We start from the raw sequence: 12,099 nt of genomic DNA on the forward strand, positions 1-12,099 counted from the left end.
AATATTCTCCACCTCCTGTTAAAAAAAAATTAAAACTGGTAATGCTGAACTTTCTGTTCTTTTTCTTTTGCAGAGCAAAGCTGTGGGAGCAATGACCAAAGTCAGTAGGAGGAGAACCAGAGGTGGGTTCCTGCCAGTCTGCATCAATTTGGTAGAACCAGGACTTCCGGGGGAGGAGCCTGTCGCCGTCGGGAGCTCATCGGAGCTCCTCTCAGAGTTCTGGTCTGTATATCTTATAAGATCCATAGATATCTCCCCTTTCTGGCAGAAAGAGGCAGGGAGAAGTTCAGTCGTTAGGATCTATTTGTAATTCACAGCTTTTTCCCCCCGCTGTGAATGGAGAAGAGGTTCAACAATAGCTGAGCTTTTACTCCAGCCAGTTGTTCTCAGCTGCTTTTTTTGCAGCCCTAGGCAGGTTGCCCCCCCCTCAGGACAAAGCCAAGCTATTTAAAATCAATCCGAGCGGGGACCATTCCTGAGAAATCTTTTTTATTACTATTCAAAATACCAGCTTCAATTTTGCAAAAGGCTTCTTTGTCTAGTTGCGTTACAAGATGGTGATTTTATAGCTTCTGTGCTTGATACGTGACGTACTCAACCAGCGCTACTCTCCTGAAGACTTCTCCTTATTAACTGTTAAAGTTCACAAATAGTATTCCATCTAAAACGGAGGGGAGCAGAGACTTTGTTGGTTTGTTTGTTTGTTTGTTCGCCCTTTTTTATAATGGCTCCCAAATCGAAGCAGTCCAAGCGCTTCCATAATAATACACCTCAAGATATTGCTATAAAGTCGCTGCCCTTGCCTCCTACGCCCTCTACTGGAGACTTGTTAACACAAGAATTTCTTTTTGAAATCCTTAAAAATTTCAGACAGGAAATTAATCAACTTATATCGGATTTATATGATAAATTTGATGCTAAAATTGCCCAAACAAAGGAGGATATGATCGGAATTATGACAGTTATGACAGATTATACTGCTGAAATGGAGGATAAATTGGAATTCTTGGAAAAAACTAATTCTAATTTGACATCTAAAATTCAAACGTTACAACAGGAAATTGAAAATGCTCAAAAACAACTTGTCATGATAAATTATAATAAGACTGCGTTTGCAATAAGAGTTAGAGGATTGCGTGAAAAGGAACAGGAGAATTTAAAACAGACCTTTTTTGAGGCTCTCAGCCGTTCGGTGGGAAGCCCGGGATCTAACTTTGATTGGCAGATTCAAAAAATCTATCACCAGAATTCGTGTGTAGCAAAACAGCGACAGCTTCCGAGGGACATAATTATATATTTCACCACAAGGGAATCCAGAAATGCGATAATACAGAAGTTCTACAATAATAGGCTGAGAATTGATGGACAGGACTTGATTGTTTTTAAAGAAATACCATCTCAAATATTAAGAGCAAGGAGAGACTACACTTTCTTAACTGAAGAACTCAGAAATTCTCAGATACATTATAAATGGGAAGCACCATCTGGTATTACAGTCACATTTGAGAATCAAAAACATCGTCTTAATTCTGTTAGTGAAGCCCGAGATTTTTATTACAAGATCCTGAAGGCGGGACTTCCTGAATCATCCGGACTTGGAGAAAGACAAGGAGAAGGAGACAAGCAGCGGGACACGTGGCTACAAGGCGGAGGGTGTTGCTTTCCTCTTCCGGAAGGGCAGAAGAGTAAAGAATAAAGATCCAGCTATGCCTTTAAAATACTTTTTAAATTTTTAGTTTGAATAAAATTTCATGTTTACTGTCTGGTATAAAATGGCAAAGCTGTATATCGATGATGAGATATCGAGACTGAAAGAAGCGGTGTTGATTATGGACATATATTGTATGGGACCTATATAAGACTCATTTGAACTCTAATTTAAATTGCGCACGAATTATCCTTCGGGGCGAGGAGAGCGGAGATTGTGATTTTCTTGAATTGGGGTTTGGGATGAACGGAGTCGGGAGGCGCGGGGTAGATGGAAGGGTAGTGAAAGTTTAATTAGATTATTTTGAGTCAGAATGTAAGCTGATTTTTGTATAAATTGCTATTTGAATATAAGGTTAAGAAAGAATATTTGGAGAGTCTCCAGGAAGGTGGAGTATATGAGAGGAGTATTGGATGAGGATAAAATATATATGTGGACATGGGTAAAGGCAGGATGGAGGGTAAAAAATTTATATGTGGACGTGGGTAAAGGCAGGATGGGAGGTGTTGGAAAAGAAAAACGAAAGAAGCATTTGAGTCTTTAAATGGTTTTACAGATATTTGGATAAAAAAGATAAATTAAAGGGAGAATTCTATTTGATTAACTTACTTGGTTCTAATATAGTATGAAATCCTGCAAGTAACAAAATAACTGTAATTAGGAATGAGGTATATTGTTTAAGATTTAAAGATGATGGGAAGCTGAGTTAATGTAGAGAGTTTGTTGATTTTTCCTGTTTTTCCTCTTTTGTGTGTGTGTTTTGTTTTTCTTTTTCTTTTTTTACTATTTCCCTTTTTTTGTTTTTGTTTTCTTTTTCATTTTTTAATTTTAAAGTTATTTGGCTTCAATATATTCTAGACTGTGCTTGATATAGAGTTATGCCGGGTATGGGACCTGGGAAGTCAAAAGGGGGTTAGGGAGGGGGGTTTATTGGGGGGAGGGGGGAGGGTGGAAATACAGTATTAATTTTCAGAATAATAAGAATGCACTTGTATACTGTCGTTTAATTTATTTTTTTTACTTTTTTTATTTTTTTTTTCCTTTTTTTATTATTTTTCTTAATTTTAGTGCAAAATATAAGCTGAATAGATTAATGAATTGTAGAAATACACCAAAGTGAGGAGTAGAGGGAAAGAAGAGGGAGAAGTAAAGAGGGAGTGAGAGAATGTAAGGAGGGTGAGATGGAGGGAAGGGGAGATGTCTGAGGGGGAAGGGAAGTAGAAGAGGGGAATGTTGGAGGGGAGAAATGAAAGTTGGAGGGGGAGAAGAAAGGGTGTATGGGGGATTGAAGTGTTATTTTGGTTTTCCATGGTGGAAGATTTATTGATTTTTTTTCTTTTTATGCACAGTATATAAGTGATTGTATAAAATGAAAATGAAAATGAAATTTAAAAAAAATTATAAAAAAAAAAAAAAATTGGTAGAACCGGTTCGTCAAATCTACCGAACCGGTTAGAAGAGGTTCCACCAGTGGACCCGGAAAGCAGGCCACACCTACAGAAGAGGTTCCAAAATTTTTTGAAACCCACCACTGACACACACACACACACACACACACACACACACAAACACACACACACTCACACAGAGAGAGAAAGAGAAAGAAAGGAAGAAAGAAAGAAAGAAAAAAGAAAGAAAAAGGAAAAAGGGACAGAGACAAAAGGAGGGAGAGAGAGAGAGAGAGAGAGAGAGAGAGAAAGAAAGAAAGAAAGAAAGAAAGAAAGAAAGAAAGAAAGAAAGAAAGAAAGAAAGAAAGAAAGAAAACACATGGCCGGCAAGCCACTCCCACAAAGGAGGCCACACCCACAGAGTAGGTTCGAAAATTTTTTGAAACCCCCACTGAGAACAGTGTTACAGGTGCAAAGCTAATTCCAGGCAAAAGGTGAGAGGGATGGCAGCCAAAGGATCTCAAAATATTTGGATCCTATACATCCTCCACAAGGACATTTCCAGATTGAACTAAATCGGGTTCTTCTCTAAACTCCAACTGCTATAGGACATATATTCTTGACAGATGCCAAGTTAGAGCCAAGGTGGCGCAGTGGTTAAATGCAGCACTGCAGGCTACTTCAGCTGACTGTAGTTCTACAGTTCGGCTGTTCAAATCTCACCGGCTCAGGGTTGACTCAGCCTTCCATCCTTCCGAGGTGGGTAAAATGAGGACCTGGATTGTTGTTGGGGGCAATATGCTGACTCTGTAAACCGCTTAGAGAGGGCTGAAAGCCCTATGAAGCGGTATATAAGTCTAATTGCTAAGTCTAATTGCTAAAGGAGATTGCTTTTTGGAATCCTTGCCAAGTTGACTTCTGATTACATTCAAAGGAGATGATTGTGTAAAAAAAAAAAAAAACCCCAAACAGAAATATCTGGGAAGATGGAGTATGTGAAACAATTATGTTTCACAGATAGTTTGGCCTAGAGGCCTCCCATTTAGTCACATTTCACTCCGTTTTGACATCTGATTAAATTCTGGCTCTTGGACAATAGCTCTACTGTTCCTTCTACTGCAATGCTCTACTAGTGGTGGTAGGGAAGAATAATGTTGTAGTAGGATATACTGTATGCTCCACGCTTCCATTCTGATATTAGCAATGACTTTCAGTTCTCCTTATTCTTCCACATGCAAGTTTCCTGGTTTGTGAAGTCGGTACGGTGACAGGAGCAGAATGTTTTCAGTACCGCACCAGAAGGATATTTTTGGCCCCCAAAAATCCTATCCTATGTTTCATAGCCATATTTGTCACTTTCTTAGAATCACAGGCAGGAGTGAAATTCAGCAGGTTCTGACAGGTTCTGGAGAACCAGTAGCAGACATTTTGAGTAGTTCGGAGAACCGGCAAATACCACCTGTGGCTGGCCCCAGAGTGGGGTAAGAATGGAAATTTTGCAGTATCCTTCCCCCAGGAGTGGGGAAGGAATGGAGATTTTGCAATATCTTTCCTCTGGAGTGGTGGGGGGGAATGGAGATTTTGCATTATCCTTCCCCACAGGAGTGAGGAGGGAATGGAGATTTTGCAGTATCCTTCCCCACAGGAGTGAGGAGGGAATGGAGATTTTGCAATATCCTTTCTCTGGAGTGGAGGGGGGGAATTGAGATTTTGAATTATCCTTCCCCAAGAAGTGGGGAGGGAATGGAGATTTTGCATTATCCTTCCCCCAGGAGTGGGGAGGGAATGGAAATTTTGCAGTATCCTTCCCCCGGGAGTGGGGAGGGAATGGAGATTTTGTAGTATCCGTCCCCTGGAATGGGGTGGAAATGGGGTTTTTGCAGTATCCTTCCCCTGCCACGCCCACCAAGCCACGCCCACAGAACCAATAGTAAAAAAAATGAATTTCATCACTGAGTAGGATGTATGCTCCATGCTTTAATTCTGATATTAGCAATGACTTTCAGTTCTCCTTATTCTTCCACATGCAAGTTTTCTGGTTTATGAAGTCAGTAAGATTATATTTATCGGGTGACAGGAGCAGAATGTTTTCAGTACCCCACCAGAAGGATATTTTCAGCCCATAGAAATCCCATCCTACGTTTCCTAGCCATATTTGTCCCTTTCATAGAATCATAGGGTTGGAAAGGACCTTGGAGGTCTTCTACTCCAACCCCCTCAGTAGTCCTTATATCATCCTGGACAATCTATTCTTGAAAACTTCCCACAATGGAGCTCCCACAACTCCAGGAGGCAACCTGTTCCATTGATGAATCATTCATACTGCCAGTAAATTTCTCCTTAGTTTCGGGTTGGATCTCCCTCTGATGAGTTTCCACCCTGGCTGGAGAATTCTGGGAGTTGAAGTCCACAAGTCTTAAACTTGTCTAATTTGGGGACCCTTGCCCCACACTATTTCAAACAAATGGTTGTTCAGTCCCTTCTTAAAAGCTCCCAGTGTTGGAGCATTCATAATTTCTGGAGGCAAGTTGTTTAATTGATTAATTGTTCTAACTATCAGGAAATTTCTCCTTAGTTCTAGGATGGTACTCTCTCTGGTTATTTTCCTTTCATTGCTCCATATCTTGCCTTCAGGTGCTTTGGAGAATAGCTTGACTCCCTCTTCTTTGTGGCAGCCCCTCAAATATTGGAACATTGCTATCATGTCACCCCTAATCAATGCTCTCTTCCCTGTAACAACCATTTAAGTAGTGGAAGATGGCTATTAGGTCCAGAAGTTGGTTCCTACTGGTTTGGCCCAATTCAGGTGGGACCGGCAGTGGTATGGCTGTGTGGGTCGCTGGAACCGGCAGCGACCCAGGCCTGCCACACCCCAGAACCAGCTCCCTGGTCGGCACCATCAGCTCTGCCATCTTGTTTTTAAGGTCTGCGCATGCGCAGAACAATTTTAATTGAACTGTGCATCCAGCGTGCATGGTGGCCATCCAGCACATGCCCAAGTGAACCGGCAGTAAAGCCAGCCAGAACCCATCCCTGCTTAGGTCCCTCCTAAGTCTTCTCTTCATTAATCTAAACATACATCTCTTTCTTTATGTTGGACTGTACTATTTCAATCTATAGGTCACAAAAGCAGCAGGACCTGCCAGGTTAGATGGCCAGGTCTCTGAAAAGGACCATTAGCATCCCTGCTATTCAGACCCATCTTCAACTGCCCTTATAACATCTGATCAATTTTTGGATGTTGCGCTACAGAACGATAACTCACCATCACTTGACATCAGGGATCAGACTGGGAATTTTCTGTAGCTACTACATGGATGGTACCAATTTCTATGGACTCTTCCTGGCTTCATCCCAAGCAGATGCATCTCTACATCATGCATGTTGCTACCATTGCCAACCTTATATCTAAGCCTCTGTTGACTTCATCTCACCGATCAATCAAGTGGAGCTGGATTTGAAAGGAAGGGTGTCATAGCAATGTGATAAACCCAGTTGAATAGCAATGGTAAGTGGATGAATAAAATAAATAAATACCTTATACATATTTACGGGCAAAGCAATGAGGATGTAGAAGAGGTCTCCAAGGGCTAGGCTGGCAATGAGGACATTAGGCCCATTTCTCATGCACTTATTCTTATAGATGATCCTGAGCAGGGTGGAATTTCCAATGATGCCCACGATGAAGATAGTACAAGAGACAAATGTGTTGATGTACTTGAAGGCTTCCCGGATTTCTGTTGGCTTCGTACACATGACTGGTAGAGGACCTTGTGGGGTGGCATCTCCAGAAAAGTCCTTCGACTGGTTGGAGGGGAGTTGCTGATCTGGGAAGACACCTGCTTGGATTATCTTGAAAGTTGGATCTTCTCCCAGAATCTCTAAAGATATGGTGCTGTCTTTGAAGCTGTTGGCCGTCTGGCTGGAGACACTCAAGATCAGGCAGGAGGCCAACACTAGAGTAGTGAGATGTCTACCCATGGGGAAGCCAAGGTCAAAAACCCACACAGTTTTGTGTGTGTTGAGCATTGCAGTATTAACGATGTCTCCTACGGTTGTCCTATTATCATCTGCAGGTGGACGACACTTACAAAGAATCTGGATAACAAGAGAGAAAATATAAAAAGTGATATTAATATAAGCATGGCTTTCTTTTCATTTGGTTATTGTTCATAGAGGATAAGGATAAGTAACCCACAGAGCCCATGGGTCTTATATACGTACTCCCTATTTGAGTGGATCTCAGAGTCTCTTCTACTGCTTCTACTATTCTATTACCATAGAATTTTGCTATTAAAGTTGATGAATTAAACCCTAGGGTTGCAAATAAATAGGTATCTGCTTCTGTAGCTTCCAAAGGACAAGAAGTAAACTAAAAAAAAATAGAACATGTGACATTCCAAGTTAAAAGGAAAACGTTAGAATTGACAGATGATAAGATGATGATAAGGAAAACATTAGAATTGACAGATGATAAGGTGATGAGCCGAGGTGGCGCAGTGGTTAAATGCAGCACTGCAGCTACTTCAGCTGACTGCAGTTCTGCAATTCGGCTGTTCAAATCTCACCGGCTCAGGGTTGACTCAGCCTTCCATCCTTCCGAGGTGGGTAAAATGAGGACCCGGATTGTTGTTGGGGGCAATATGCTGACTCTGTAAACCGCTTAGAGAGGGCTGGAAGCCCTATGAAGCGGTATATAAGTCTAACTGCTATTGCTATTGCTATGTTTAAGCAAATAGGAAGCTGGGCACACAGTCTTACAAGTGTCATTTATTCCTCTTGATAGAATAGACCCTTATGGATTTAGTGTTGGAAACTACGTAAGATCTGGGGAAGTACTAAATCCCTTCCCTCCAATGTCACCAGGAGCATCTGCCATACCAATGAAGGTGGAAGCGAGACCTTCTGTTGACTTAACAGCTCTGTTCTTTCTTTATTTGCTTCTGTGCCAACTAATGAAATTTTACTTAAGAAAGTTGTCACAGAGAGCTACATTTGGCCCATGCATGTCAGTAATGTTCCTCAAAAACTCAAAATCATGAGCTTCAATTACACTTTTCACTTTGTAAGGAGAAAGAGAAAGCCATTCTTCAATAACAATGGATAGCACAAAGGCAAGCAACCTATTTTCCCTTTAATAATTATTTGGTTGGAGTAATGCTTTCTAACCACTGCGCCACCAGAGCCGTAATGCCACAGTAGTTAGAATGCAGGATTATTGCAGGCTAACTCTGCCTGTAGCCAAGAGTTCAATTCTGACCGGCTCAAAGTTGACTCAGCCTTTTATCCTTCCAAGATCAGTAAAATGAGGATCCAGATTGTTTGAGTGCAAGATGCTGACTCTATAAAATGCTTGGACAGTGAAGCACTGTGAAGTGGTATATAAGTCTTAAGTGCTATTGCTATTTCAAGTCCCATCCAGCCACAGCATGCATGATAGCAAGGACATATAAAAATTGTACTGTGTATGGGATAAGTTACCAATTCCTAATATCTAGTTGGGTTTGATTAAGGCATGATATCATCAAAATATGTTGAAGTTAATTCTGAATGCGGGAGGTCAAAATGAGGGACACTGTCTTGGTTATTAGAAAGAAGAAACATCTTTCAGTTAAAGATGAAGTCATTGGGACTTTTAATTTTATACAAACAGTAAATTAGATTAAATTATATTTCAGTTCTGTCCACATACTTTCTGATTTATTCTTATAGCTTAAGGTAAAGGTAAAGGTTCTCCTCGCACATCTGTGCTAGTCGTTCCCAACTGTAGGGGGCAGTGCTCATCTCCGTTTCAAAGCCGAAAAGCCTGCGCTGCCCGAAGATGTCTCCAGGGTCATGTGGCTGGCATGATTAAACACCAAAGGCGCACGGAATGCTGTTATCTTCCCATCAAAGGTGGTTCCTATTTTTCTACTTGCATTTTTACCTGCTTTCGAACTTCTTGGTTGGCAGAAGGTGGGATAAGTAATGGGAGCTCACTCCGTTATGCAGCACTAGGGATTTGAACCGCCATACTGCCAACCTTTCTGATCGACAAGCTAAACGTCTTAGCCATTGAGCCACCGCATCTCTTTACTAACAGCTTAGTAGATCGAAAATTGCTGGATCTGATATGTAATGTTATTTCTTGTTTTGTGCAAATGCAGAGTAAATTTTTAAACATGTTTTAAAGATTTTACCCTGTGCATATACACATACACACACAACTCAAGGTGGCCAACATATCCAACACACCTTCCTCCTCCTATTTTCTCTACATCAACCCTATGAGAGATTGACTTGCGTAAAATCACCCAGCTGGCTTTCAAATCTAAGACAGGACTAGAATTCCCGCTCTCCTAGTTTTAGGCCAGTAGCAATAGCAATAGCAATAGCAGTAGACTTATATACCGCTTCATAGGCCTTTCAGGCCTCTCTAAGCGGTTTACAGAGAGTCAGCATATTGCCCCCAACAATCTGGGTCCTCATTTTACCCACCTCGGAAGGATGGAAGGCTGAGTCAACCCTGAGCCGGTGAGATTTGAACCGCTGACCTGCTGATCTAGCAGTAGCCTGCAGTGCTGCATTTAACCACTGCGCCACCTTGGCTCAGTACCTTAATCCCTGCACCAAACTGGCTCCTCATTGCTAAATAAAAGACAAAGTAGTTCTTTGGAAAGTAGTAAGTTGCTTGGAAACTGAAATTAATAATATAAACTTAACAATATAGCAGTTCCTTGTATAATTCTTTCTGCAAAATGATGGCTGTACAATTACTTTCCTATTATATTTACAAAACTTTTTAAAACAGATCCTGGATCTCAACTCATATTTAATTGCAAGATTAGTTTGATTTAGTTTACTTTATTGTCATTGCACATGGTACAATGAAATGAGACGTGGTCTTCAGTGTACAATATAACTATAAAAATAAAAACACAAACATCCTTTACATTCTATATAATTGAAATTGAAAACCCGATATTGCACTATACCGTAGAATTCAATATGGTTACTGCCCTGGGATAGAAACTGTTTTTTCAGCCTATTTGTCCTTGTTTTTATTATCCTGTACCATCTGCCAGGTGGTAATTGTTCAAAAAAAAAAAAAGGGTGCCCAGGATGAGATGGATCCTTAAGACTGTTTTGAACTTTCTTAAGGCAGCAGAGGCTATAAAGCTCTTCCAAAGAGGGGAGAGGGCAACCAATGATCCTCTGGGCAATGGTGTTAACCCTCTGGAGCACCGTCCTATTCTGCCACTGTGCAATTGGCAAACTGTACACAGGTACAGTAAGTTAAAATACTCTCTGTGGTGCAGTGGTAGAAGGTCACCAGCAGTTTTCCATTCTGTTGTTTCCTGAGAAGTCTCAGGTCATATAATCTCTGCTGGGCTCTTTTGACCAGTGTTGCAATGTGAGCGCCCCAGGTCAGGTCTACTTTTATGATTGCACCCCGAAACATAAAACTAGCCATTTCCTCCACTCGGTCTCCATTGATAACCATTGTAGGCCAGAGTTGGAAAACCTCTGTTACTAGGCTGGTAGATGATTTCTGCAAAGAAGATTTGCACCTATCTGGCTACAGATTGTAAATATAGGATCCAGCTCTCACTTGTTTGTGTTCCCCACTTGTTTAAACTTAGTTTTCACTGAGTATACCTCCAAAATGTAAGACCAAGAAAGAACTTGAGATTAATGCAATTTACAAAAAAAAGCATCCCTCAATTCAGTGTTTTTTCTGTGTTTGCAACCTGAAGATGCATGGACTTCAATGTCCATAATTCCTCAGCCCACCTAGTGGCTGGGGAATTGTGGGTGTTAAACGCCCACGCATTTTGAAGTTGCCAATGTTGAGACACACTGCTCTAGTCATTTTCTCCAGATTCATCTCCTCTGTCGCTTCCTTTTTCCTTTAGTTCTCAACATTTCCCCCCACAATTTTAAGACTAACACTTTCTAAACAAACCCTGTGGTACACATACTCCCAAAATGAGGGTCCACATATCACCAAAACACGGATCACCAAAACATGTATCCAAAATCTGAGCAAAACAACCACTTGTCACCATCATTTTACATGCATTGAAACCGTAGCGAGATTCCATCCACTCCTAGCCTGATGCATACAACTTGTTTATGTTCGAATTCCCATTTTGTTACCTTGGCCAGGTGGTCAAAGGAAGGAATATTCCTTGTGTTGTGGTCTTACACTCCAGCTTTCCCTTTCACCAAAAGTAGTTCTTCTGTTGTGGCTTGCTGGTTAGAGCTCCCTAAATCTGGTGCCTCAAAGAAGATGCGGCTAAATTCGGTTTGCTGAAATCATCCGTCAAGGATGAACAGTTCTTATTTAGGGGCTACAGCCAATAACATGAGACCAAGGAGCTGAGGAAATTGGATGGGCAGGATAAATTTTGTCATGTGGGAGGAGGAGAACACAAACAAGTTATATGCTTCAGGCAAGGGGAAAGTGGAGGAGGGGGCAGTTATGGGCCGAGGAATCTCATGTTTAGGAAGCAGATCCCAAAATGCAAACTCATCTGATTTTCAGCAATGGATTATTGATAACATGTTTTGCTTCTCCATGTTTCAATCGGGATCTTTGTTATTGTTGTCTTCTGATAAAAAGAGCAAGTTTTGCTCATGAGATAATCTTCCTCTGTTTTTTTCCTCACTTTTTCTCTCCTTACTTTTTTCCCCCTTTCCTTCTGTTCTGGTGTATAGCGTTCAACCTCGATTTTGACTATCAATCTTATAAATGGATAAAAGGTAAAGGTTCCCTTCGCACATATGTGCTAGTCGTTCCCGACTCTAGGGGGCGGTGCTCATAGGCTCCAATTACAATCGGGACAACATACGATTTCTTTTTCCACAGTTGCTCAACTTCAATTTGCAAGTCCCGGTACTTTGTGATTTTTTTTTCTTGCTGCTTACCTTTAATTCGCGCATCTCCAGGTATTGCAATGTCAATGAACCAAACTTTTTTCTTTTCAACGATTGTTATGTCAGGTGTGTTGTGGGCCAAGT

At 41.1% G+C, this 12,099-nt stretch overlaps 1 protein-coding gene across 1 annotated transcript in view; it reads right to left on the bottom strand.

Annotated features, from left to right (window-relative positions):
* Nucleotides 1-7,123, bottom strand: part of LOC116515950 (endothelin receptor type B-like) — a 19,492-nt gene extending 12,369 nt beyond the window's left edge. The window contains exon 1 of the mRNA XM_032228278.1: nucleotides 6,634-7,123. Coding sequence (XP_032084169.1) covers nucleotides 6,634-7,077 — 444 coding nt within the window. The 5' untranslated portion in view covers nucleotides 7,078-7,123. The remainder of the gene's footprint in view (nucleotides 1-6,633) is intronic.
* Nucleotides 7,124-12,099: the final 4,976 nt, after the last annotated feature.

This window comes from Thamnophis elegans, chromosome 12 (genome assembly GCF_009769535.1).
Source record: "Thamnophis elegans isolate rThaEle1 chromosome 12, rThaEle1.pri, whole genome shotgun sequence".
Classification (NCBI taxonomy): domain Eukaryota; kingdom Metazoa; phylum Chordata; class Lepidosauria; order Squamata; family Colubridae; genus Thamnophis; species Thamnophis elegans.